Below are 25,609 nucleotides of genomic sequence, written 5' to 3' on the forward strand. Positions count from 1 at the left end.
TTCTACATCTAAAAAGAGTTTGGTGACAGCCATGCCAATAAATGATAGAAGCTTCATAAAACTATGGTTTTTAATCCTCCATCCTTTACTGATATGGTCCTCTGGGGCTCAACACAACACTGATGTATTTATCACCTTATTAAGAAGTGATGGAAAATGTAAATCCAAAACTTGACTCATTTTTTTGCCTTGTTTTGGTCTTCACCACCTCCTGAGGAAAATCTCTGGCTCTTTATCTGCTAAATGCTCCATTATTGTCTCCACTGTTTCTGCCTGCCATCTGGTGCTGGGTAGGTAGTGTTTAGAGAGCTTATTCTCTGGGAATGGCTGCCTGCTGTGTCTGGAAAAGATCTTGGGAAGAGCAGTGCGACTGAACCAACAGTAAAGTTTGCGAGGTGTGAAACGTTTCAGTAAACACTCAGTTGAAAAAACTTTACTGTTACCAATGGTACCAATGATTATCTGTGAGTTCATTAGTACAAGCAAACTTTTTCACATTAAGCAAAGTCATGTGGACTATTGCTAATTCAGGAAATTGATTATAGCAGCTTTAAGGATGTGCAGAAGCCATTTCACCTTGTCAGGTGGAATCACATTACATTAAGGTAAAAAAAAAAAAAAAAAAAAAAAATGCCACAATGTAAATTAATGTTACTTAATGGGGTTATTTATCTGCCCTTATTAGTTCACTGAGTATACATTTTGAAGATGTGTGCATTTGCAAATTAGAACTTAGTTTAGTTTCCATTTTCTCCTCTCAGCATCAATGTGCCTGTGTGGGCATGCACAGCTTTCACTTCCACTAAATGTCTGCCATTTGCAAATTGAAGTGTTTCCAAAACGTCTGACGTGTCACTTGAATGACATTTCTGGGCATCCGAATGTCCGATGTCTGGCGGTGGTGATGGAAGCACTCAGACAATGGCTATTTTCCACCACACTTGACTGCAAAAGCTCTTAGCTTCACCTTCTCGACATTCTCTCTTAGTAAAGATAGGCTTCATTCAAGTGGAGACAGTTAGGACCACTCTTTGACAGGAGAAAGTCCAATGCGAGTGACAATAGGTGAGCTGGATTGGACTTTCAAGGTGAAAAAAGGAAGCCCAACAAAATCAAAGACCAAAGGCTACTAATTAACAAGACACTACTTTTATGTCTCGAGCAATTGTTGTACAGACACTCAAGCTTGTCAATTGTTGGACACTGTGTCCATTGTGGCCACTTCTAAATTACATTCTGTTCAGGTACACAAATCAATGCATTTACTTAACTGAGCATGAAAGACCCCAACGAGAGATATTGACTGTTCGTCGTATTCACAGCTCGGAAGACAAGAAAGCATTTAAGTGCAGCAGTCTTTCCACCATTCTCAAATATAGACATCCTCTGTCTGCTATCGAGTGTCTGTCTGAGCTGATCCAAAGCAGACAAGTCAGAAGAAACAAACTTTTTTAGTTCTTCTCATTGCGGTGTGATTTCGCTCAATCTAAGGGACTGAAGAATTTACAGGCTCCGAGCATTGCCTCCTCTGTACGCGGGGGCCATCCGGCAGTCTTTTCATGCTTGGTCTCTTGATTGTTATTCACCCGTATTGTTGGATTGAGATGAGTTGGGGAGGGGAGAGGGGAGTGGGGGTGGGAGGGGGTCTTTCACACCAGCTAATCGAGATGTGTGCACTTGGTCAGGGGGTTTAAGGCTTGTAGGTGAACTGTTTTATTACTTTCCCCCCTCGAGTCGACAACACAAAGAAGTCAACTTCCGCCAGGTTAATATCCCTCCAGTGGCCCCCGCCCACTCCACTCAAAGGGGTTTAAATCACAGTGTTGACTTCACCTGTCCCCCCTTTTAATGCTCTCTTTCCTGTCATTTGCAAGTCAGCTGAACTGAAAGGTCGCACTGTTTGTCACATTCCTGAGCACTAAATCTTGTTTTAATATATTTTTTGTCCGAGTGTCTCAACCATCTTGAAATCCATTGCAGAATCATTGACTTCTTTTAAATCACTTCTTAAAACACATTTTTATGGAATTGCTTTTAAGTGATGTCGTCCTTTTATGTCCTTTTATGCAGTTCTTTTGTTCCCCTGTTTTTGTTTGTTTATTTTATTCATTTATTTATTTGTTTGTTTTCTATTCCATTTGCTCGTTTTGGTTATTTGTTTGGTTTTGTTGTGTTCATTACCTTGGTCTTTTTTTGTCTCCTGCTTTCTTAAATGTTTACCGGTATTGACGTTATGTGTGACAATGCTTTGCTCCTCTGTAGAGCACTTTGTAAACCCTGTTTTTAATGGTGTTATATAAATACAGTTATTATTGTGTTTCTATGAGGCAGGATATCGCATGCGTTCACATTTAAAGGGTCATTCATGGAATTTAGACCACCCGGGGCGGGGGGGCAAATAGAGATGAATTAAATTGATTGGTTGTACAACACATATTGGTCTACTGGATTACATGTTTTTATTTTTTAAAGGAAAAAAAAATGATATGAGTTGTCTATCTTATTCATGTCATGTCACTTTTAATTAGTGGAAGCATATTATGAGCTCTCCCTGTCTTGACTTAATTTCAGCGTCAGTCCAAAATCAATGCGCTCAAACAGTTCTTCAGAGCTCTCTGTACACATCTTCATCACTGAATTCAAATTGTAGCTCTTTTGAAAAACAGCTACCGTGCTTGTGTGTGTGTGTGTGTGTGTGTGTGTGTGTGTGTGTGTGTGTGTGTGTGTGTGTGTGTGTGTGTGTGTGTGTGTGTGTGTGTGTGTGTGTGTGTGTGTGTGTGTGTGTGTGTGTGTATCACCCTCCTAAGCAGCCCGCAGACTCCAGTTCTCACTATAGGCTCAGTGCATCTGCGTAGCTACCAACTGCTTTAGCCGGGAGATCTGCTGTCTTCATCTGATGTGCTTCCACTGGAGCCTATAGCCTGTTTGTTGGGATTGCTGCTATGTGTTACACTGTTTTTTTTGTTTTTTTTTCTGCTGCAGTGTTCGGTACACTCGACAGCTTCAGTCAAAATGAGGTTCAGGTGTTGAGCAGGTGCACCGTGAGCAGATGCACCGCTTCACTCCTTGGCAGGAATACCTCGTTACTCCTTGTTTACACTGTAAATCAATGTTTGTTTGAAAAAAAATCTATAGAAATGCGTGCTGAATTCCCAACATGTAGGAAATAAATAAATGAGATCAGAATTCTATTGTGGGTTATATTTATTTTCTATTCATTTTTATGTCTTGTGTATGCCCCGCGGATAAAATCTAACCAACTCGATTGACTATACAATGAATATATACTTTTTATTTGGATTTTGTGCAGGCGCAGTAGCACAGACCACATCTGAATTTCAAGCACCAGCATTTACACACTCATTATCAATGTTAATTTAACAGATTGTCATAAACACATCGTCATTGTGTCTGTAAGTGCACTCCCATCAGAGTTAACTGTATATTTTTGGAACACGTTTGAGCATTTGCCCCAGAGCAATATCAGCTCCATCGGTATACAAACGCCTCTCCAATCTTTCAACTCCAAATAACTGTCTCTGAAAAATCAACATTTATTAAACTCGAATATTTGTGTGTCTACAAACCTGCTCTGGCTGTGTCTTTACAACTCTGCAGAGTTCCTGTCAGACTGTTAGAGGAAATCTCCAGCTGCAAACAAAGCATCCAATATAGGAAAATATTAACTTTTTGAGCTCACTTGCCTCTTTGCTGTCTGATTCAATTAGATTATCGTTAAAATAACAATCTCCTTCATCTGCTGCAATCTGCTCTGGGTTTTTGTTTTGCAGTATGACTTCGTGGAGCTGTTGGACGGCAGTCGGCTCATCGCCAAGGAGCATTGGACTCTGAGCGAGCCGGACACGAGGGTCCGGCTAGATCACCCGGTCACCGTCCACCAGGCCGGGTTCATCCAGTACCTGGACTCAGGGGTGTGGCACTTTGCGTTTTACAATGACGGACGGAGCGTGGAGGCGGTGTCCTACAACACCATCATCCAGGGTACGAGGAGACGCATCTGCTGGCACGGTTGATGAGCGTGATTGGGCTGATGTGTAATGACATGTTTGGAGGACTTGAACAGCTGCGCCCGCACAAACAAACAGTTAGTTTGTTCGAGGAAAATCTGTCTGCCGCACAAACAAGCTGAGCTTTTCAAACTTTGAGCCACCTAGGAGGCAGATCTAGGTTTTCATTTGAGGGTAGTGGATTATTGTGCTCAACACTATAATACAGGACCCTACGCCGCATTGATCTTTCCCTCCTAACAACCTCTTCAGTGCTCTGAAGTCTGTGAAATTTCCTCGTGGGTTTTGAGGTAGGAAAAAAACCCCGCTAAGATTGAGTTAACGTTTTTCTTTTTCTATTTCCTACGGGGAGCTCCATTGATCTGGTCCTACGAATATGAAGGTATCGATGTGTGAGGTCAAAATTGCCTGGTTCTGACACTGGCTCGATGAACACCCAACACAAGCTAGAGTAATAACAACAAAAAAAATTGGCCCCCTTAACGCCGATCAAAATGAGGGTCCCGGTCTTGTGGGGGCGCCCTTTATGAGCAATGGTCTGTTGAATGAACACAAGATCTGTCTGTAGGATATGTCAGATTAACTTCAACTCAGAGAGGATTTGAGCTGTAAACACTCAGGAGATTGCATGTCTTGTGCGAGCATGATCAGTCATTCAAGGGTTCGGGGGGGGGGGGGGGGGGTGGTGAAGCGGCAGAGGACACGGGAAGAAAAGGGAAATGTGTCAAGGAAATGGAATTATTTGGTCTAATTTAAAATGCCCGTGTGGCTTTTTATTTAACATGGCTTAGATGGGAAGAGTCGGGCTGCAGCGTGCTGTTATGGAGGCTTAGACCTTAGTGGGACATGGACAAACAGCTGTAAATGTATGCCACGCCTCATACATTCACTCCAGATAAGAGATACTTAGAAAATCCTTAAATTCATGCAGGACGGGGGACAAAAAAAGAAAAAGTTGGTGACTCGGTTGTCTCGCTGTATCTCGTAATGCTGTACCGTTATCAAATGTTATATTAAAGAGGAACTTCAGATTCCAGACATATTAATAGTTGGACTTGCTCTACCCACAGAATCTGTGACAGAGTGCACACACAACTGCAACGGGAACGGAGAGTGTGTGGCAGGATCGTGTCACTGTTTCCCAGGATTCATAGGGCCGTACTGCTCCAGAGGTAATTACTCAGCTTTTATGCATATTTTAAGTTTTAAGTTCACCCAAATTATTTTTCTCTCTTCCCCAGCCAATTATGCACATGGTTTATTATTATTATGATTATTTTGCCCAGGTGTTAAGATTCCTGTCGCCACCCCAATAAAACGGACACACTGAATTTTGCTCATGCAGCTCAAAGCATGGGGGGGGGGGGACTAAATCAATTTCCATCTCCACAGCTTGATCAATAAATTGCTGGAGCTAATATTAGCTTACTTTGGTAAATAGGTCAGCGAGGACGTAACAAGGAATCTCAAAGCGGGAAGGCCACAGTTGCCTTCGAGACGGATGAGAAACAGACTCACCGTTGCAGTGACTGTCCACTCGGGAAAATGTCCACCACAGGACATATTTACACCTCTATTGTGTTCAGTCCCTTGTCTGTACACACATTCGGATGCCTGTCTTTGGGCTGCTTAGATAAGTTTGAGGTGTTTCGAAATCCTGATCATCCAAGACAAATGGTGTTTCCAAATACGCCCTGGCATTATTTATTATTTTTTGTTGTTGCTATTCTCCAGCATCTCTCCTTCCGGCAGTATCTACAGCATCAATCTCAGTACCATCGAAAACAAGTGCAGCCATCAACTCGGTGCCAAAGTTCTCATTACATGCCTACGCAGATATGACAAAATCCATCTCTGCCTGGCTAGATATTCCATCATTAGGGTGAACAGACTTTAAAAAAAAAAAGAAGAAGAATACCATGTTTTTGAATCTGAAGTTTACAAGTTCCAATGAGTTTAAAATCATTTTTATACGCTAAATATATTGTTGTATCTAACAACAAAATCTGCCAATCAAGAACTACAAAAGATTCTCCAGGAAGTTGTCTTTCCTTTGGGCATAACTAGACTCTCTGTTTCCATACTTTTAATGGGAGTAGCATCAGACTTCTGATCAAAGAGCACATCTGGAGTATTTTTAGTATTTGTTTTTTCTATCAAAAAAAGCACTCAAGGCATTTTCTTGTGTTGTTGTCTGCTTTGCAAACATGAATACCACAATCTGCCTGGTGATACTTTTCCATTTTGGAGACAAACTACCTTAAACCTGGTGTCTCTCCGCAGCCGCCTGTCCCGTGCTGTGCAGCGGTAACGGCCAGTACACCAGGGGGCGCTGCCAGTGCTACAGCGGCTGGAAGGGCACCGAGTGTGACGTTCCCGCCTCCCAGTGTATCGATCCTCAGTGCGGGGGACACGGACTGTGTGTGGCGGGAAACTGTGTGTGCAACACCGGCCATAAAGGAACCAACTGTGAGCAAGGTAACCTGAAAAAGAAAAAAAAAAAGTCTCCTCTCCTTTGGATATAAAGCAGCGAGATGCAACATATTTCTGTGTGAAGCTCAAGGGGAATCGACACAGTCCATTGGTGAAACAATCTGTGTTTTCGACTCCACCAAGCAGATAATGCTTTGGATGTTGTTATTGATACCGTGTGTGTATATATTAACTCCCTCTTAGTGTTTAGACCGCATCAGGGTACAAACTGGAACAGATTGTGCGGTGCCCATTGATGCAGTCACCTATTGGAAGACTCCACAGACAAAGACACCTGTTAAAATCGATCAGTCAACGGCATCGGTTCCTCCATTTACCAAGAAAAGGGTTCCTTCTTCTTTCCCCCTTCACTCCAGCGCATTTAACTTTATTGATCCCCATGTCGACATCGGCTCAGATTTACATGTATAAAAGCTATTGAGTTTCCTTAATGAATATGTTGTGGGTTTTCTTTGTAGTAAAGCAATACGGGAAAGGGAAACCTAAATGGGAGGAGGTTGCATTTGCAGCTCTCAGCTTGCATTTTACGGCTCCGGTTTGATAAATTGGTTTCAGGTAAAGAATAGTTATCGGCGTCCACGTAGATAGAGAGACGCACCGAGCAATCAGGTCCAAAGGAAGCACAAAAACGCTGCTGAAAATTATCCCTTGTTAGTAATGGGTTGATTATGTTGGTCATAATTGCCAATTATTAACCTAGATCAGCAAGTTGATCTGCAAATTGTTAATAGTAATTGATTATATCTGTCTAGACACTAATTGTGCTGCTTTTCCTAGTGCCTATAATGGAGCATAATTATGCTGTCAGTATGTTGGAAGTACCCTATAATATACCGTAGAGGAGCTAGTTGAACATAGGGTGGAAAATGACTACCGGCCACCACCAAACCCTGCAAAAATTGCAGCTGTGGCTCACCAGCCTTCATCTGGCACTTGTGCATTTCCACTCTAAAAATGATTTTTGGCCGGTAGCAGACTCAAAAGTGGCCAGGGTAAATAAGTAGGTTGGATATTCCATCCAGAAGTGCTAAACTGACATGGCTGTCATCCTGACTGTGTGTCCTCAGTGGACTGTTTGGACCCGACCTGCTCCGGTCACGGAGCCTGTCATCATGGTGAGTGCCACTGTAACCCGGGCTGGGGAGGGATCAGCTGCGAGATCCTGAAGAGCACTTGTCCGGAGCAGTGCTCCAGTCACGGCACCTTCAACACCGACTCCGGAACCTGCGTCTGTGAGGCCAACTGGACCGGGGCCGACTGCTCCATAGGTCAGATCACCTTTCTCTTTTTCTGTTTTTTTCCCATCACTTAATGCTAGTATAAAGAGTTTGTATATGATTTAAAGTTGCAACAAATAATTATTCCTGCACTCGATAAATCATCAATAATTTTTTTCCATTACTGGTTTGGTCAATAAAAAGTCCAAAAACGGTGAAACACTTTATCGAGCCCAAGGTGACTTAAAATTCTTTCTTTTGTCTGACAAAAAAACTGAAATTAACAAGCTCATAAAAAAAATTATTGTTGAGTTTTGACCTTTAACTTGAAAAATGACAAACAATTCAAAGATTTTCAGACCAGCTCTATTTTTCTGTTGATTAATTGAGGTAGAGTTTTAGCTGAAATGTGATTTTAGTAGACTAATGATATAAAAAAAAATGTATATAAATATGACAGTTCTCTTGTCATTATGGTCTCAAAACGGACATACAAACGGACGTTTTCAAATTCTCCACGTTCTTTATTAAAACTAAAGGACATCCATGTCGAATTGAATCCCGTCTTTTTATTTTATCTATCCCTCTCTTTCTTGATGTCATTAGTGGTGTTTGCACTGCACCAAGAAGTCATTGCAATCAGTGCAGCCAGATATAAAGTGTCCTTTTATTTATTTATTTTTTACTATTTTTGCGGATGAAGTTTGAGTTTCTCTAACAAGTAATTGGCACCACATTTTCAAGTACTTATTCCAAACAAACTTCCCTCTCGCTGTGCGCAAACACTGCAGACACCAGGTGTCCGAAACAGCAGATGTATCAGCCTTTATTAACAAGCTGGAAGTTAAAATGCAAGATCCGTCTCATACAGTGCAGTGTCTGCATGTGGGCATCTTATTAGGAAACTTAAGGAAAACATTTTTGTTGTTGTTTTACTTTCAAACACAAATAAAAAAAAAATAGGATCATGCCAGAAATGAATGTGATGTATGATTCCATCTTTAAAATGATTTGCAAGAAAAAGAAATCGCAGTTCGAGGTCATTTATCATCTCTGTTTTTGAAATATAATTTTGTGAACATTAGAGACCAATTTATTGTGTGAAATTAATATGCCACAATTAGGAATGAACTCCTTAAATCAGTCATAAATCAGTATTTTTGTTTCAGTTTTCTACCACAGGTAAACATGAAGGAAAGAATATAATTCATACGAGATGTCCTACTGATTCATAGTCTAGGTCTGCATGATGAATGGGAGCCTGACTGACTGAAGTTTTTTCATCTCATGAGTTATGCACACATGTTACAGTACTGTCAGCGCTGTGTTTTATGAGCATAACTGTAGGTTGTAGTTTTTTTTTAGTTTTTTTTTTTTATGTCACCTTCAGTAAAGTTCTACTGATTCATTTTAAACACACGACAGCCACGCTGACAGTAATATTTACGATGACGAGGACGTGTTCACGCTGAACTGTTAACACAAACTTTTTTTTAAGCAGTTTGATTCATCTGTCCATATAAGTAAGGCATCAAATGTCTGTTGACGCGACATAAACGCGTGCAAATTCCTCAAAAGTCTCAGAGAAGGAGTAAAGACAATAATCTGAAGCGACTACAGGTGGCAAAACCAATACAAAGGTCACTCAGGCTTCCGAAGTGTTGTGTAACAAACAAAAGCACTGAGTGAAGGCTTCAGGGTGGACTGCTGGTCGTACTCCGCTCGAGCATTTTGTTTTCTTTGCCGCAGAGGAGCTAAATGACAAAAAAAATAAAAATAAAAAAAAATAAATAAATAAAAACACTGAACTGATATCATGAAGCAACGTGTGAATACCTGCGACATTTGTTTTCATTCGTTTACAGTTTGACCCCCGATGCGGAATACAAAAAAAGGGCGAATGCTTCATTGTGTTTTGGGCTAAAGAAATCAAACTGTGGGTGTCATCACACCCTCCAAAGTTGGGTAATCAACACTTGTAGCATGTGCTGATTATAAATGCAGCATGTGTTAACAACACAGCTTTGACACCACGTGTTACTTTTGTGTAACACAGCATATGTTCTTGAAAATGATCACAAAGGTGTGTTGTTTAAGAAAGAGGACTCGTAGATGTGTTTGGGAAATTTTCCCCCCAAAAAATGTGAAGGGTATTTTGTGGCAGCTTCAGGTTTATTTTTATGATTTTGGTTTTCATTTATTTAGATGAGGCAATTTAGTATTCACATCTGCTCGCAGCAGAGCCTCTTCATTTGTTCCCACGTTTGTATTCAGAGGGTTTGGTCTTTGGACACAGGTAGGTGACATGTTAGTTCAAAGGCTAGCCCCTCCCATCTGTTATCGGCACCTGAGATTCAAGTGATTTATGCGCCGTTTCCTCCTCACAGAATAGACCGGTTCTGTGTGTGTTCAGCCCAGAGAGAAAAACACGGTGTGAAACGATTAAAAGCCAGAAGTTGCAGTTTGTTTCTGTCAGCATGAAACCCTGTTGAATATATTTCTCTTTGGCTGAGCTTCAAATGAAAATGAAAGCAAAGGGAGGCTGGACGATACGTTTGAGATAATAGATACCTTTTTGAAGCAGGAGGAAACCAGTTTGGTCGCTGTCCAAGAAGAAAGAATGACTATGTGGCTGAGCAGGGATTTGTTTTTCTTTTGTGTCTCACTTGATTTTATTTAGAAGCACTTTGTTATTCAGTTAACTCTTTTTTGAAAATTCAGTCCTCTCACCCTGCGCAATATCTCGAGCTCGTCACTGGCGGGGCCGACGCGGCCGGCCCCCGGCGCGGTCCAAAAGTTGTTTTTTGTTTACCCGCCCGGATGGGTGGGAGGGGGGGGTGGGGGGGTTCCGTCGTAATTGACGCTGCGGTTTTTCTTCAATTAAATAAACTTTAATTAACAAGCGCGTAGCACAGATCGACCGCCCACAACCCCTATCCAGCTCGAGTCAGGGGCATGTTAAAGGCAGATAAACACTTTTGCACTAATGAAAAATTGATTGCATAGATTCTATGGGAAGGAGGTATTCCTTTGGAATCGAATGACTCCCCTCCAGAGGCATGCTTAATATTCTACTGTGTCGGCTCAGCTTAATCAGAACCATCCAAGGTCCCTCAATCGAAGAAAAACTCCATTCAGAGAGCTGCAACAGACAGTTGAGACAGCCTCGGTAAAGAGGATGAGAGGGGTGCAGAGCAGAAGGGGGTAGATTGGCTTAAGAAATATAATGAAAATACATGAAGAAAATGAGTGGGTATTTTATCCCCGACTCTTTATATTTTTAGGCAGCAAAATGATGTCGGCTAATTTGCTTTTCCCCCGAAGGCTAGACCAACTTTTCCAAAAGTCACAAACTTTTATGTCACGGGGTGATATGAAATTCATGGAGCATCTAGTCACTTCAAAATTTTAGGACGTACTTGAGCTACTTTCCCTCCAACACACTGACGGCTATTGTCACAGCAGAAAAGCTTCATGGCTCCTCTGTTCAAAAGCTTCGATTGAGGCTCTCGGTTCCAGCAAATCAACATTTCTCATCCTCACACGAGAGCAGCTTGTTGAGCCTTGGCTTTCGCCCGCTGCAGACTGATTTACTCGCAATCCACGAATTCAATCATGCGAGTTTCTCTGAAGATAACGGAGATTCATAACAGCTGCTCTTGCTGTTTTCTGACGCTCCGTACTCGAAGGAAACATATTGATCTAACATCTCCGGACCTTTCCCTTCGCCACAGTCTGCCAAGACTGCATGCAAATGAGCTTTTGTGTTTTGTTAAACCTGCAACAAAACAACAAGTAGTTGCTTTGAAAGTTTTTTTTTTTTTTTAGACGCAGTAATTGCAGTGCTTTTTTTTTTTTTTTTTTTTTTTTTTTTTTTAATCTCTTTGAGTGGTGACATGTTTGTTTTATTTTCCTGAGGAAAAATAAATAAAAATGGCGTATGAAATTAGTCGTGATAAACAGGAGTTAAAGTATCTGCGGCAACAAAAACAACAATAAAGAAAAACTGTTGCTTCTGCCTGTCCTCTGAAGAAATGTTTTTTTTCTTCCATTATTCCAGGGTAATTACTCTGAGACTTACTCTGCGCGATGAGCATTGATGTCATTTTGAGATGGAAGAAAGATGGTTGTTAGGCTGATTGGAGCGGTTTGTTGATAAGCTAATTAAAGTCTGCGAGATTAAATTTGACGTAAAATAGATGCAAACCCAGCCAGATATCATCCATCCGCCATTAGAAGAAGGCAACGCTTCTCTTGTGCATTCGAACATCACTTCAGCTGGTTTCAGTGGGCGGTGTGTTGTTGCTTGTGCTGTGGAGGACAGTTCACAGATGAAACGCCAAAGCACGGAGAATTTATGGGACTTTATTATCGCCTGAACCCATGAAAGTTACCGCACGGCATACCACGATTAAAATGATACTTTCAGAGGAAGCGTTTGTCTTTTTCTAAGCTGCGCGCTGCGTATTTATGCCAAGCGGCAGCAGAATTAAGAGTTGATTAGTGGTATTTGACATTTCGTGTGTCAGCCAGTGTGCGTGTCCCACTCTGCACTCATTTTCAAACAAGAGCTGTGTACACAACAAGCCCAGAGAGATCCATAACGCCTGAAACATTTTCCATGTCAAATTAGGCGCTTGAAACTTTCATTTAGCACATAGCTGTAATTTTGAGCCTCTTTAAAATGAAATAGTTTTACACGTTAAAGCCTCACAGTATCACCTATTTGTGTTTTTTTACAATGCAGTTTTTAAGGAAAGCTGTGGAAAACATGTCTTGTTTACAGTTTAAACTTATTGGCCCACTTAAACCGAGGGAGCCAACAGTTCTCAGCAAACATCAGAGCATTTTTCTGTGGTGGCAGATGCATCTATACAGAATACAAAAATACACCAGTGCAGGAGAGGAAGGTGGGTGAAAAAGAAAAAAAAAAAAAAAAAAGCGGCTTTTCACAGAACAGAAGCAACATGTCTCCATGGCTTTTTGGTGTGTTTTTTTTTTTTTTTTACGACAGAGGTGTGTGTGGTGGACTGCGGCCCCCACGGCTCCTGCCTCAGCGGTGTGTGTCACTGCGAGGAAGGCTGGACAGGACCAGAATGTGAGCAGAGGGACTGTCACCCACGCTGCATCGACCACGGAGTCTGCCGAGAGGGCAAGTGTGACTGCCACCAGGGTTGGACGGGTGAACACTGCACCATCGGTGAGCCGCCGTGACACATCCGACACTGCGCACCTACACACACTTGACAGAAAGGCACGAACGACGGAGGAAAGTCATTTATGGGGCGGGGCTTTAAAAGGGAAGCTTTGGAGAGTCAGCGTCAGTGTTTTCGGTGTGGTTTCAAGCATCTGATGGAGAAAGAAAAAAAACCGCAGAGCGTGATACACTTCTGTTGCCTCCCAACTTCTCCAAATAACTACCTCTGCATGACAAACTGGTGATGAGTCATTTTAGGTGATTTTGTTTTCTAGTGCTCAGAAGTAAACCGATTTGTTTCCTGCAATTCAATTTCCAGAGGTCACTGAACCAAACACTGTGTACGGATCTTCAGCCCTGGATGTTTCTGTTTGTTTTTTTGCTTTTCTTTCCCAGAATGCTGTTCATCCACAGTCACTAGTGGAAAATAACTAAAATCATTTGTTGATGTACTTAAGTACAGGTTTGAGATACTGACATTCATTTTCTGCCTCCCAGCACACCACATTCAGAGGGAAAATTTTAACTTTACACTCCACTACAATAACTAGTTCCTCTGCTGATTACTATTTTACATCCAGAACAAACACTATGATCAGCTTATGAACTGTGTTGCATATTATATATCGTAAACTGTCCCGCAATATAAAAGCATAATGCCTCTAAAATGGCCTCCACCTTCACCAGATGCAACAATACAACACTTTACATGGTATTTCATCCATGGTAATAATTGCATAGTGAATAATATAATAATGAAACACATAAATACTTCTATAGCTTAAATGTATATTGATGATAATACTTCTGTGCCTAAGTAACATTTTAATTGCAGGACTTTTCATCTAATCCTTTCATCTGTATTTGCATGATGTTGCTTCTACTTTTTCATTGCTCTGAGTACTTCTTTCACCGCTTTCTAAGCATATTAACAGACTAGTTTTTAAATGTTTTTGAAGAAATTGATTTTTGTTGCTTTTGGTAATAGCACCTTCTGTTCAGTGAATGCATTTCTGTTCCTCCTACTGTCAAAACTTGTGACCAATGTGGCGGTTTAAATGCAGCAGGTGTGAAATGAAATTAGGATTTCACTTCTGGAAAGAGGGAAGGTGTAAACAACATATTAATTTCTATCAAAATGTTATAAAATTGTAACTTTAAATCACCCTGATAAACATCTACCACAGTAAAAAGAAATGAGAAAATGAACTGAATCCCAGATTTCTGCCAGCTGTCCTTCACTTTTCTTCTCTCTTTCTAAAATGTTCTTTTTGCAACACTGCACATTAACTTTGCAATTTATCCCATCCACCTTTCAGACTGCTGAAGTGATGCTTCTGTATTAAGCGAGTCAAGGGCAGGTATTTAGGGAGCCAAAAAGCCACAGGGAGGCCTCTTTGGAATATCATTTTTCTGAAATGGCAGTGCTTCACCCGCATTAATGAGGATAATGAGTTCTGAGATGTCACTTCCGATTGACCTTTAACTCCAGCTTCCTTGACACCTCACCCTCTGTCAGAGATCCTGTAGTTAAACCCTGACACGCCGCATCAAACAGCATTCCCCCAAGTGCTATTCTCAAACTCTCGATGACGCCACATTCCCCCCACGAAACAAAGATCCTCCACTCCAAACCCTTGAACCCTAATTATGTATTTACAAGATCTCTCATCAGCAATCCACAAAATCCGTCTCTGAGGGGAGGTCGCAGTGAGGGAGTTGTTGGAGGGGTCACATTCCCGATCTTATTCATCTTTCCCTCCATTAGGGCACGACTGTACATCGTCCCATTTTCTCTTTCTTTCCTCGTGTTTAAGGCTCCCGTCGGGAAAGTAACTCCTTGCTTTTGGATGCGGTGGCGATGAATAGGCAGCGCGTTACCTTTTCTTGGAGCTTATTTTGTCTTTCAAACCCTGAATAACTGCCATTTGCACAAAGCGCCTTTTAATCACATTACATGGTCAGAGCCTGAATAGAGGACTTCCTAGGCCATTCTTTTGTCGCCAGCATCTAGATCCTGTTTTATATGCAAGGCTTAACCCATTGTCACTGCATTCCTCAGCGCTGCAGTTTACCGCTAAGGTGTTTTTGATTTGTGTACTGCTAGTTCATGGGCACGCTGTTAAAATCGTTGAAGTAGAGATGACGGAAAAACGGAAAAAGAGACAAAAGAAGAAGAAGTGTAGTTCTGCTTCATGATGCATTCGTATTAGAATGAGTCTGAGGCTATGCACCTACTGACAAGCAGACAGTTACATGTTTTGAAGCAGAAGATAAAGTGTCTCATACGGCCTGAAAACAATGAGTGTGACAACACTCAGATATCAAGAGAAACAGCGTGTTCCTCTTTGTGTTAGGCTGCCTTGTTTGTTGTGTTTAAAGCGAAGCAGACGGAGAGTGTTAACAATGAATATTCTGCTTCCTATAGAAATAAAATTACCACCCAAGGTGCTTTTACAGAAAACAAAATTTGATTTTGACCATGGAAGGGTCTATAATTTTGATTGTTCACTCAATACTGGAATTAACATCTTCGCTCCGTTCACAGAGTTCACAGTCTAACACTGGATTTCTGTTTTTGATGTGGCTGAACTATGAATCTGTTTCAGCCTCTTTTGTCATCGTCTGCCAAATAATTTTCTACTTTCTGTTTGAATGCCATTGCCTAACTCCTACTTATACCCTTTCTCTTTTCTATCTTATGTCTGTATGCCTGTCTGCCTGCCTATCTGTCTCTTTCCAACTCCCTCTTGGCTTACATGTATAGCCCTGGATTCCAGAGTATCAGGTAAAAAAAAAAAAAAACACTTGACACTTTGCTTGAGAATTATACTCTTCATGTTAGATATTTTTTCAATTTTTTTCTTTTCTTTTTTTTTGTATTTATTTTTGATCCAGCTGAACACCTTTGTTTTTGCCTTTAAAATATGTGAACTCTGCTAAAAGTGGGTGAGCTCGTAGTTTCCCTCTCTCTCTTTTCCAGTAATATCAGTCAGAGCCTGTCGCTCATGCTTAGCATTAACTTTTCAAGCTCAATCACCGTAACTGCTGTGATGTGTGTGCACAGTGGAGAGTTTGAAATTAGAGCAGAAGCTAACACGTGGTTGAAGACAGCGATAATCTTCGGGAAAAAAAAAAAAAAAAAAAAAAAAAAAAAAGACCTGCAAAGCTTCTTTTTTCCAAATATTTAAGTTGGCAGGTACGTCAGCTTGAAATGACAACCAGCGTTTCCACTTTTTGTACTCCCTGTAAAATTACAATAGGTAAAATGTGTTTGTCAGTCTTAGCCCTCTGCCACCTCGGAGATAAGTAATTTTCTTTTCCAAATGTTTCCCTTTCCTCGGTTGTGTAATAGGAGCAGTCAAGATAGGATATAAAGGTAAATTGAACCACTACCCCCCCCTCCCACCACAGGGAGATTGTCACGGACAATCCCTCTCCGCTCTCTGTCTTTCCTAGCACGGCGTTTATACACCTGTTTTATGTCCGAGTCGATCATAATGTTTCTGCTGTGATCCTGCTCCCCCACCACCACCACCACCACCACCGATGTGTGCCCTCATCTCCTGTCCGTCTTAACCAGTCTCACGCCAGACTCCACCAGACCCCACCGCCACACCCTCCCCCTGTCTTAATTCCCTGTGTCTGCCCGATTAAACGCCCCGAACTGGTGTGGTTTAGTCATGTTTTTTCGGCTCCCCTGTCTTCACCCTCCACTATAGAAAGGAATGCGATCTGGCAGCAAGTGCACTGTTTTTTCTTGTAAATGTGGAAACTCCTAGATCCTTCCTCTTTTTCTCCCCTCCCCCTTCCCCCTTCTCTTCTCCTATTTACATATATACTTCCTCTTCCCCTTTGATGTTGCTGTTACTTCACATGAGTGTTTCTAACATCTGCAATGGGGAGGCTACTCCTCCTCGAATTAATTTCACCGGCGAAAGCGATGAACTTCCAAGACGGTGTTTTTTGTTTTTTGTTGTTGTTGTTGTTGTTTTTTTTAGCCTCTTAAATGGGATTTCTGGAACTTTGAACTTAAAAAAAAAAAACAAGTAACCCTTGAAATACTGATTCAAATAGAAAAAAAACAACTTTGTTATGGATTTGATTTGAAACTATAAGGATTCGTGCATAATCGGAAGTCACTTGAACTCCCCAAAGAGTCATTCAAACTTTGATTTAACCCCCCTCCCTCCTCCCCCCAAACAAACACAAAAACTGCTGGGAGGATTTGACTCGACATGCATTCGCTGTAACTCCTATTGGCCTTTTAAACAGGAAGTAAACCGCTTAGCAGGTTTTCACCTTCTCTAATCCCGTACATTTCACTTTTCACTGCAGCTTTACACGCTTCCAAAAAAAAAAAAAACTCATGTGAAACGACTGCAACTCCTCACAGTCCCCCCCCCCATCCCTGAGTCCTGTCAGAGGTGTATCGTACTGTATGTTCACTCAGTACTGTCTTATATCATTATTTTTGTCCCTCCTCTGCCCCTTGTCCAATCTAAATGCCCCCCTAGCCCCTCTTCCCTCCCCTTGCCCTTCCTCCTCCTGATTTCCCATCTCCTGACTTGTTCGGCTGTTTGACACGTACATGATGTGTTGACAGACGGCTGCCCTGGGCTGTGCAACAACAACGGGAGGTGCGTCCTGGATCAGAACGTCTGGCACTGCATCTGCCAGTCAGGCTGGAGAGGGCTGGGTTGCGATGTAGCGACCGAAACGCTCTGCTCAGATGGCAAGGATAACGAGGGAGGTAGGAAGAAGTTAAAGCCTCGTACAAATTGTCTTTTAGCTTCAGTGAAGAAAAAAAATGAAAAGGAAGTGTTTGCATCTTTTATTGCAGCAGACAGAAAATTGGCTTTGATGTGGCTCCTCTGTGACAGTGCGAACAAACAAAACAAATCAATCATACATAAAACATAACTGGAAAGAATATGCAAATGTCGGGAGCAGAGCAGATTGTTAAACTGCACGCTCTAAAATATACATTTGATCAATTATAAGGAGTAGTTCAGATAATATATTATTACTCCACTACCGGGATTTCAAATGGACTCCTCCTTGGTCCGATCAATAAACCCAGATCTTTTGAGGTTCATAAGAGGTTGACAGACTTTTGAAACAGTTCAAATTGTTGTGTCCGCGCAGGAGCTTTAATGACCTTTAGTTCACATTAGAAGTCATATGTGTGCACCACAGCTCTGCACAGTAATGGAGATGCTCCTGTTTCCTTTATCAGACCCCCCCCCCCCCCCGCCCCCTCCCCTCCCTAACGTATCCAGGTCAACCGAGTTTCTCCTCCCCGTCTTCACTCTCCCCCTTCTTGTTTTCCAGATGGGCTCATCGACTGCATGGACCCAGACTGCTGCACTCAAATCTCCTGCCAGGGTCAGACCTACTGTCGCGGCTCGCCCGACCCCGCTGCCATCGCCGGCCAGGCCCAGACCTCGGCCACCCAGCCCACGTCCAGGAGCTTCTACGACCACGTCAGCTTTCTGATCGGCCCTAGTGCCAGCCACGTCATACCCTGGGATAACCCCTTCAACAGCAGGTAAGCGGCTTAATGAATCACTGGCAGCTCTTTAATTATTTGACTCGCGTTAGCTGTTTGCTGTCACATTACCGCTTGAGAAAGGCACCTGTGTTTGTGCAGCTACTCGGAGACGTCCAAGACAATTTTTTTGTCTTTGCAGTCAACGTGACGAGTGTGTTTACAGTGTGTTGTGTTTTTTTTTGTTGTTGTTGTTTTTTTAACAAGTGAAGATTAAGTAGGTCAAGAGTGAGCTTGTTCCGCGCTGAAAATAGCCTTTATGACTGTAGGAACATGAGAATGAAGTTTCTTACAGCAGGATAACACGCTCACAGCATTTTCACTTTTTTTTTAATTTATTTTTTTAAATCATCAGCGGGCTGCCAATCACACAGTACATTTGTATATCAGAGGCCGCAACACTTAGAGACATTTCTTTGATTTGAGCTGGAAAGCTTTTCATGATTTAACTGGTCTTTCAACAAAAGAACATCAAACAATGATACACTTATTTTTTTTTACTGGATTTTGTAAGTTATTACTCAGTAAGAATATATTAAAATCACACCTACTATGTTATTTTGTTTTACTTGATAGATTTTCTGTTCTGATGACAATTTTCACGTTTTTTTTGTTTTTTTTAAATTTTGTTCACAACTGTTTTTGCAAGGTAGAGGACTTTAAAGTGTTTAGTGTAATGTTATTGTTAGACATTAGCTCTACCTATCTCTATCAGTCACGTTCCCCGAAAGATGTACGGTAATCACGTCGGTGGTGTCTGACCAAATACCTTAAAGATTGATAACATTCAGTCTTGCCTGTGCGTTGTTTGTTTTTTAGGGTTCATTAGCAGATGATAGCTTGCAAACAATTTTGTGACAAATGACATACCTGCATCGGCACGAATGAAAATGTCTGCCGTCATGACAGACGCTTTAAGTCATGCTCTGTTAGGGGCTTTAATTGCTGCGCAGTTGTTGGATGCACTTTACTGTCATGTGATAAAGGTTAAATTTGCCCTGTGTGTGGGTATCGTGTGAGGGCAGAGCATCGTCGAAGCCTCTTTGAGTGAGATGACTCTTATGGATTTGTTTGACAGAAAATGTTACACGGAAATAAATATAGCATGTTTTTTCTTATTTTAATTTGTGCACGTATTGACAATCGTTGTCTTTTATGTCTACATCTGCCAGTGGTCCACCGCGATTAGAGTAGGCTTATTATTATATTGATTCCACTACAAGAAAGACTTGATGTTTTCTGCAATTAGAAATACAGCAACATATGTGCATGTATGTAGGTTTTGGGAATCATCCGAATGAGTTAGAAAATATTTATATATCAGATACGGGCACACAAAAAAAAAAAAATTAAATAAATCCAATATTGTGCATCCCTAATGATGTGAACATGCTCAGTGCAGGCGTCTTCACATGCTGACATTAGCATCACTGAGCTTATATGCAGCCTCATAGAGCAGCGTTGGACTCTTTGGGCTCCATCTTACAACCGGTGCAAAACAGCACCAAGAGCGTCACACGTGTCTTTGCCAGTTCCAGACCGATGCTGCTATTATTTTCACTTCTAGCGCCCACGTTGTTTAAATAGCAAAAGTACCAGCGTCCATCTGAGCGCCCATGGGCGTGTTTGGTCTTAAACTGAGACACGGTCGGGCACTCGTCCTGTTACACACAGGGACGTGCAGCCGACGCACAAACATGAAAAAGATCAAAAGTAAAAAGGCGGCAGTGTAAAAGATGATTATTGTAGCGATTGTATTATTGTGTTAACGTCAACCTGCACACGAGCGGATCTCTTTCTTCTGTAGAGCAGCGTTATTTCCTACTACTCGGCATTTCCGCCATCAGAAAGTGGATTTAGACCTTAAATGCACGATCCAATGCACTTGAGACGGCCCACTTTAGAAAGTTAACAAAGTTAAGTCTTGTTTTTTTTTGGTATTATTTCTCTTTAATATTCCTCAAGAAGTTTTAGTGTTTTTCCCCTTCGCATATCCCTCTGCACACATCCTTCCACACATCATTCCAGCGCTCCACTGTGCTTTATTGTCATTCAAAGACGTTTTGACGTTGATGGACATGAAACCTGTGACATTTCAATTTCAGGAATGTATTCATTGTATTCATTGTAACACCTACACGTTTCTCTTCTGCTTGTTGCAGGAACGCATGTGTTAGAGTGTTTATCCAAGGTACAGACATTGCATGAAAAGTTTGATCTAAAAAAAAAAAAAAAGATCTCACCCGATGATCAGACTACTGCGCGAAATCAAAGCGCAAACTGAGAAGTCAGACCACATCTGGTCAAAATCATGAGCCGAGTTTGTTTTGAGACTGATGGAGAGCAAAATGATTGCCGACTGTGTGCAGAAGGCTTTGGGAGTATTTCCTCCAATAGTTTAAAGTAATCCTTATGTAAATAGCATGCTTTACTGAAAATATAGAATGAGGCAGTTCCCCCCCCAGTCGGGTTCTCCGTAATCCTCATCCTCATTGTCTTCAGCTTACTGTCGATTTCATGTCTGGCACCGGCATTAGTTCTCTTGCTCAAAATATTAATTCGCCCCTTTTTTTTTTTTATCTCGGAGTACAAGTTACTTTACTAATCAAAAACAGCATTTTAGCGCCTCTGCGAACATTGCATACCGCTACATTTGACTAAATGAATTACCTTTTTTTCTTTTTTTTTTTTACTTATCACATCGACATGAATACCGTTTACATGAAATAATAGAGTCACATAATGAAGTATAATTCAGGAGTAGCAGAGTTTGTTTGGCGACCTATTTTTCTTTTTTCTTTTACTTCCGTTTGAGGTTATAGAGTCAATAATTTATTGACAGCCTTTGCAGAGTGTACATTCTGAAGAAAAAAGAAAAAAAAAAAGGAGTCTGTGAAGCACTGGAACAATGCCAGATAAGAAAGGCTTCTAACAACAGTGGCGAGTGTGACGCCGAGTTGTGGAGAATCTGATGTCTAACGGTACAGAAATGAGAAACAGTTAGAGGTCGTTCCCGTCCTTCTATTTCTTTTTTTCTTTTTATTTCCAAGAAAGCCGAGAGAAAGGGAGCAGATTTCAGCGTGCGGTCAGGTTTTTACAACCCCGGCAGTAAACTTGTCCCTCGTACAGCACGGAGAGTAAAACATGTGTTGTGGTGTCGTCCCCCCCCCCCACCCCCACCCCCACCACCAGCCGTATCACATGGCCCCACACAAGTGTCCCACTGGGTTTTCAGATGGTGTTTTTATTTTATTTTTTTAATTTTCCTCCAGCCAGTGTGGAACAATGATAGATAAGAATGCACGAATTACATGATTCATTTCTTGGGAGGAGGGGTGGGGGTGGGGGGGGGGGGGGGAGTTTCAGCAGATGCTGCGACTTGGCGTTCGGTTCTTCCAGCGTCCATCTTGCCTCTCCAAAGATTAATAGAGACACGGGGAAGAGAGAGTGAACCTTCGCCGAGTCTCTTAAGTGGCCTTGTTCTTTGAGCCGGTAAATAAACGATGGGAGATGCTTGTGCCAGACTTAGAGCGGGGAAGGGAAATAAGAGAGGGGCTGAAGCTGTTGATCATCGCTCCCATGTACGTAATGACCCGCAGATGAAGTGGCAAAATAGGACATGTTTTTTTGGCCCGCTCGTGACAAATGCGGGGAAAACACTTTATGAATTCACTTCTGTGGTTGAGAAGTGTCGGATGATTACACGTTGACGTAGAAATATAGCGGGGTTGGTTTTTTTTTCACCTCTTACCTTCAAACAAAAGGCCTTCACTTGAGAAATTGCTTAAGAAAACAAAAATGAGAATTTGGTGTTAGACAAGACCTACTGAATAATGGCAGAGGAGATGTGAGGCTTTAATACCGCATTAATCTTCTGTGTCTGTGATTTATAAATCGAAAATATTTTTTTTTGTGTGTGTTTTTTTTTTTTTACGTGAAAGCAGCGGAGGAGATGCTGGAAGGTGGGGAACCTTTTGACCAGAAGCAAATCCATTTACCAGCAGGGTGAAATCTGAGTGGGGGAAAGTGAATGAGTAATGCTCTCCCATGCTAGACTAACTACCACAGTGGTGCCCTGAAGTGAAGCATTTAACTCCCCCGCCATCCCCCCCACCCCCCTCTACCTGCTCCAATGGCTTTGCTGTTTGGCCAGCTGTAGGAGGTGGGTTATTCAAGGCAGCCACCAGGTGTGAATGGAGGTCAAAAATACTGGTGGAGACGACGGACTGTGCTCACAAGAATCTCCCCTCCTGTTTTTTTTTTTTTTTTTTTGTAAGCGGTGACATCCTCGATAGACCTTCACATTTGGACTTTTCTCTGCCTAACGTTTGATTTTTTTTTTTTGTATTCAAATGCCATTGTCCATTCACATCCAAACTCCTCTTTTATGTCGCTGCATTGCTTTTCTTTACTTCAAAAATCCTTTTTCAGTTTTTCTTTGTCCTTTTTTGTTTTTGGTGGCACTTTGCCTCCAGCGTTGCATTTTGTTGTTCTGTATTCCTATAAAGTGCCTCTTGACACGTAAGCCGCAGAGCTCTTCAACTTCTCGCATCAAGAGGATATCTGTTACCGAGTTGAAGAGCTTGTTCGAAACACAATTTGTGTTGATACATTATCTTTCATCGCGGGTATTACCACAGACATTTATCACACGAGTGACATTGACAAAAAGCTTCTTTTTTTTTCTTTCTTTTTTGCAGGAAAAAAATACTCTACAGAACAACCCCACGTATATCAGACACAATTTAGGGGAAATTCGTAGTTCAGCAAGGTCAGACTGATAACAATACCGTGATACTATACTGCACTCATGAATCTCATTTGATAGCCTCACTGCTGGGAGGATTGTACACCTCATTTACCAAGTTGACTTTACTTAGCAGACTGATAATTTAACTGTGAATCTTCATGGCCAGACAATATGCTGTGTGTTTACACTCTTTTAGCTTTTATGTCCTCAGTTTTCTGTGACGGCCTCAAATTGAAATCCCTTTTTGAGCCATACACAGCAGTGTGTGTTGCATCTTGTCATAATAAATGTTTAAAAATGTGGAAAAACGGGGTTTAAGTGAGCGGAGCAAAAATTAAAAAAAAAAAAAAAAAAAAAAAAGCGGCAATTTCTGTGTCCTTGTGGAATATAAATGCTGCAATACATGTGCAAGACACTGCAAAATCCGAGCAGAAAACCCTTACCCCGCTGAATTATGGGTTCCTAACAGCAGTGAACAGACAGAGAGGGGATCTGTAAAGTGGCATTTCCATGAGTAACAACCGCTGACATATGTGTGTGTGTGTGTGTGTGTTCCTCACGGTCAGTTAATCATACCTCTCTGCTCCCGCCGCCAGCAAACGGGACGACAGTTTGTTAGCAGCGCTGATGCAGCGGCCGCTTGTTGACGCCGGCTGGCATTGTTTGTTTACTTGTCTCTTTCTGTGTTTGTTTGCCCCCGCACAGTCTGGCATCAGTCATCCGGGGTCAGGTCCTAACGGGAGACGGGACACCGCTGATTGGAGTCAACGTGTCTTTCCTGCACTACCCGGAGTACGGCTACACCGTCACGCGGCAGGACGGCATGTAAGAGGGGGGTCTCTGTGCGCGCATGCATCAGTGGGTGCAGCATGCGGGGAGACACGGCGATCCATCTCCATTTATCAGCGCTGATTTACATGTCCAAATAAACAGAGGAGGATTCTCACTGGCAGCTCAGTCCTCGGCTTCAACCTGTGCCCTTGCAACGATTTCTTTGTGACATGCACCGCTGTCCCCCGGACCAGTGTGGAAAAATGCAGAGGAAAGCTGTCGCAACGGAGGGAGAATCGTCCTGGCAGTTGTCCAAAAAGCGCTCGAAACAAATCGAAACAGCAGCACATTGTGCCCGCGAACAATTCCTCATGCAAATGTCACAGTGGTGGAGGCCATTTTGAACCGAGCTGTTTAAAATGCATTGAATCAGCGAGGGTAGAATCAATCTGCCCGCGGTGTAGTAAAACATGGGATTACTGTCTGACCTTCTCCTGCTATTACCGCAGACGGGTTCTTAATAATGGCAGTGCAAACACATACAAGACATGTGACATATTTTACTGGGAGGGTTCACCTCAGGTAGGAGCTTTATTATTGCAGATGGTCATCCGAGATTACAGACCCGGGCCTTCGTTAAAAAATTCGACAGACAGAGGCCATGTTTATGTGTTGCCGGTGTGGAATAAAAAAGCTTATTGAGTGGCAAAGAATTGTACAGCTGTTGTTATGAATCACAATCCTCGGGTCCCCAGATAGCTGAGGATTAGCTGATTTCTTCAGATATTCCGCCCTGTAACTCTTCTGACAAGGAGCGTGATAAATGGTCGGGGATAATCACACTTGGTTGGCCAACAGATCCGCTCAGTGTGTTAAGAAGGAGTGGGGAGGAGCGGGTCTGCGTGTGTGTGTGTGCGTGTGTGTGTGTGTGTGTGTGTGTGTGTGTGTGTGTGTGTGTGTGTGTGTGTGTGTGTGTGTGTGTGTGTGTGTGTGTTGGGGTTGGGGGCGGGGGGGGGGAGGCAGCATCAAAGCCCGGCCTCTTGCAGCTGTGAGCTCCTCACTGCCCAAAGTGGGGAGAGAGCTTGAGAAGGAAGCTGTTTTAGGTCAGCTGCACAGCTTGGCTGTTGACGTGCGCATGTGCGTGTGCGCGTGTGTGTGCGCGTGTGTGTGTGTGTGTGTGTGTGTGCGTGCGTGCGTGCGTGTGTGTGTCATTGTGCGTGTGACTGCATGCGATGTCACCACACAGATGCTTTACCCCCTGGGTAGCGGAGCTCGCCGAATATATAGAGCAGCACTTCAAAGACTCGCCCTTCATTTCCAAACCAGTAACTTTTCCCTGAGTAATGTCGTACTAATTAAAACCAGTTCACCACAGAAAACTCCCCAGACTCAACACTGCGAACCAAATTCAACCATAAAGTGTCTTCTGAGACCTTGCGTGGGTGAACAAAAGTCATAAATTAGATTCAGTGAATGATAATACAGTAAAATATGGAGGCTGAAAAGTGGGGAGACCGCTTGATCGGGAAAAGTTTTCCCTTTCAATTGAAAAAGGATTATCAGGCGAGTCCTGAAATACATATTTATTGTGCTGCCTTGCAC

General features: G+C 42.2%; 1 protein-coding gene across 12 annotated transcripts in view; it reads left to right on the plus strand.

Annotated features, from left to right (window-relative positions):
• LOC138622727 (teneurin-3) overlaps positions 1 to 25,609 on the plus strand; it is a 187,834-nt gene that overhangs the window by 128,671 nt on the left and 33,554 nt on the right. For 9 of the 12 annotated variants that reach the window (XM_069701719.1, XM_069701721.1, XM_069701722.1 and 6 more), the window contains 10 exons: positions 3,792 to 4,002; positions 5,099 to 5,200; positions 6,312 to 6,506; positions 7,589 to 7,789; positions 12,753 to 12,938; positions 15,703 to 15,723; positions 16,291 to 16,314; positions 17,542 to 17,688; positions 18,270 to 18,486; positions 23,942 to 24,061. In XM_069701719.1, coding sequence (XP_069557820.1) covers positions 3,792 to 4,002; positions 5,099 to 5,200; positions 6,312 to 6,506; positions 7,589 to 7,789; positions 12,753 to 12,938; positions 15,703 to 15,723; positions 16,291 to 16,314; positions 17,542 to 17,688; positions 18,270 to 18,486; positions 23,942 to 24,061 — 1,424 coding nt within the window. The remainder of the gene's footprint in view (positions 1 to 3,791; positions 4,003 to 5,098; positions 5,201 to 6,311; positions 6,507 to 7,588; positions 7,790 to 12,752; positions 12,939 to 15,702; positions 15,724 to 16,290; positions 16,315 to 17,541; positions 17,689 to 18,269; positions 18,487 to 23,941; positions 24,062 to 25,609) is intronic. The other 3 variants (XM_069701728.1, XM_069701729.1, XM_069701727.1) reach the window with 2 other exon arrangements.

This window comes from Brachyistius frenatus, unplaced genomic scaffold (assembly GCF_029030835.1).
Source record: "Brachyistius frenatus isolate BFR_SWC_R1_liver_20210118 unplaced genomic scaffold, ASM2903083v1 Contig_38, whole genome shotgun sequence".
Classification (NCBI taxonomy): domain Eukaryota; kingdom Metazoa; phylum Chordata; class Actinopteri; family Embiotocidae; genus Brachyistius; species Brachyistius frenatus.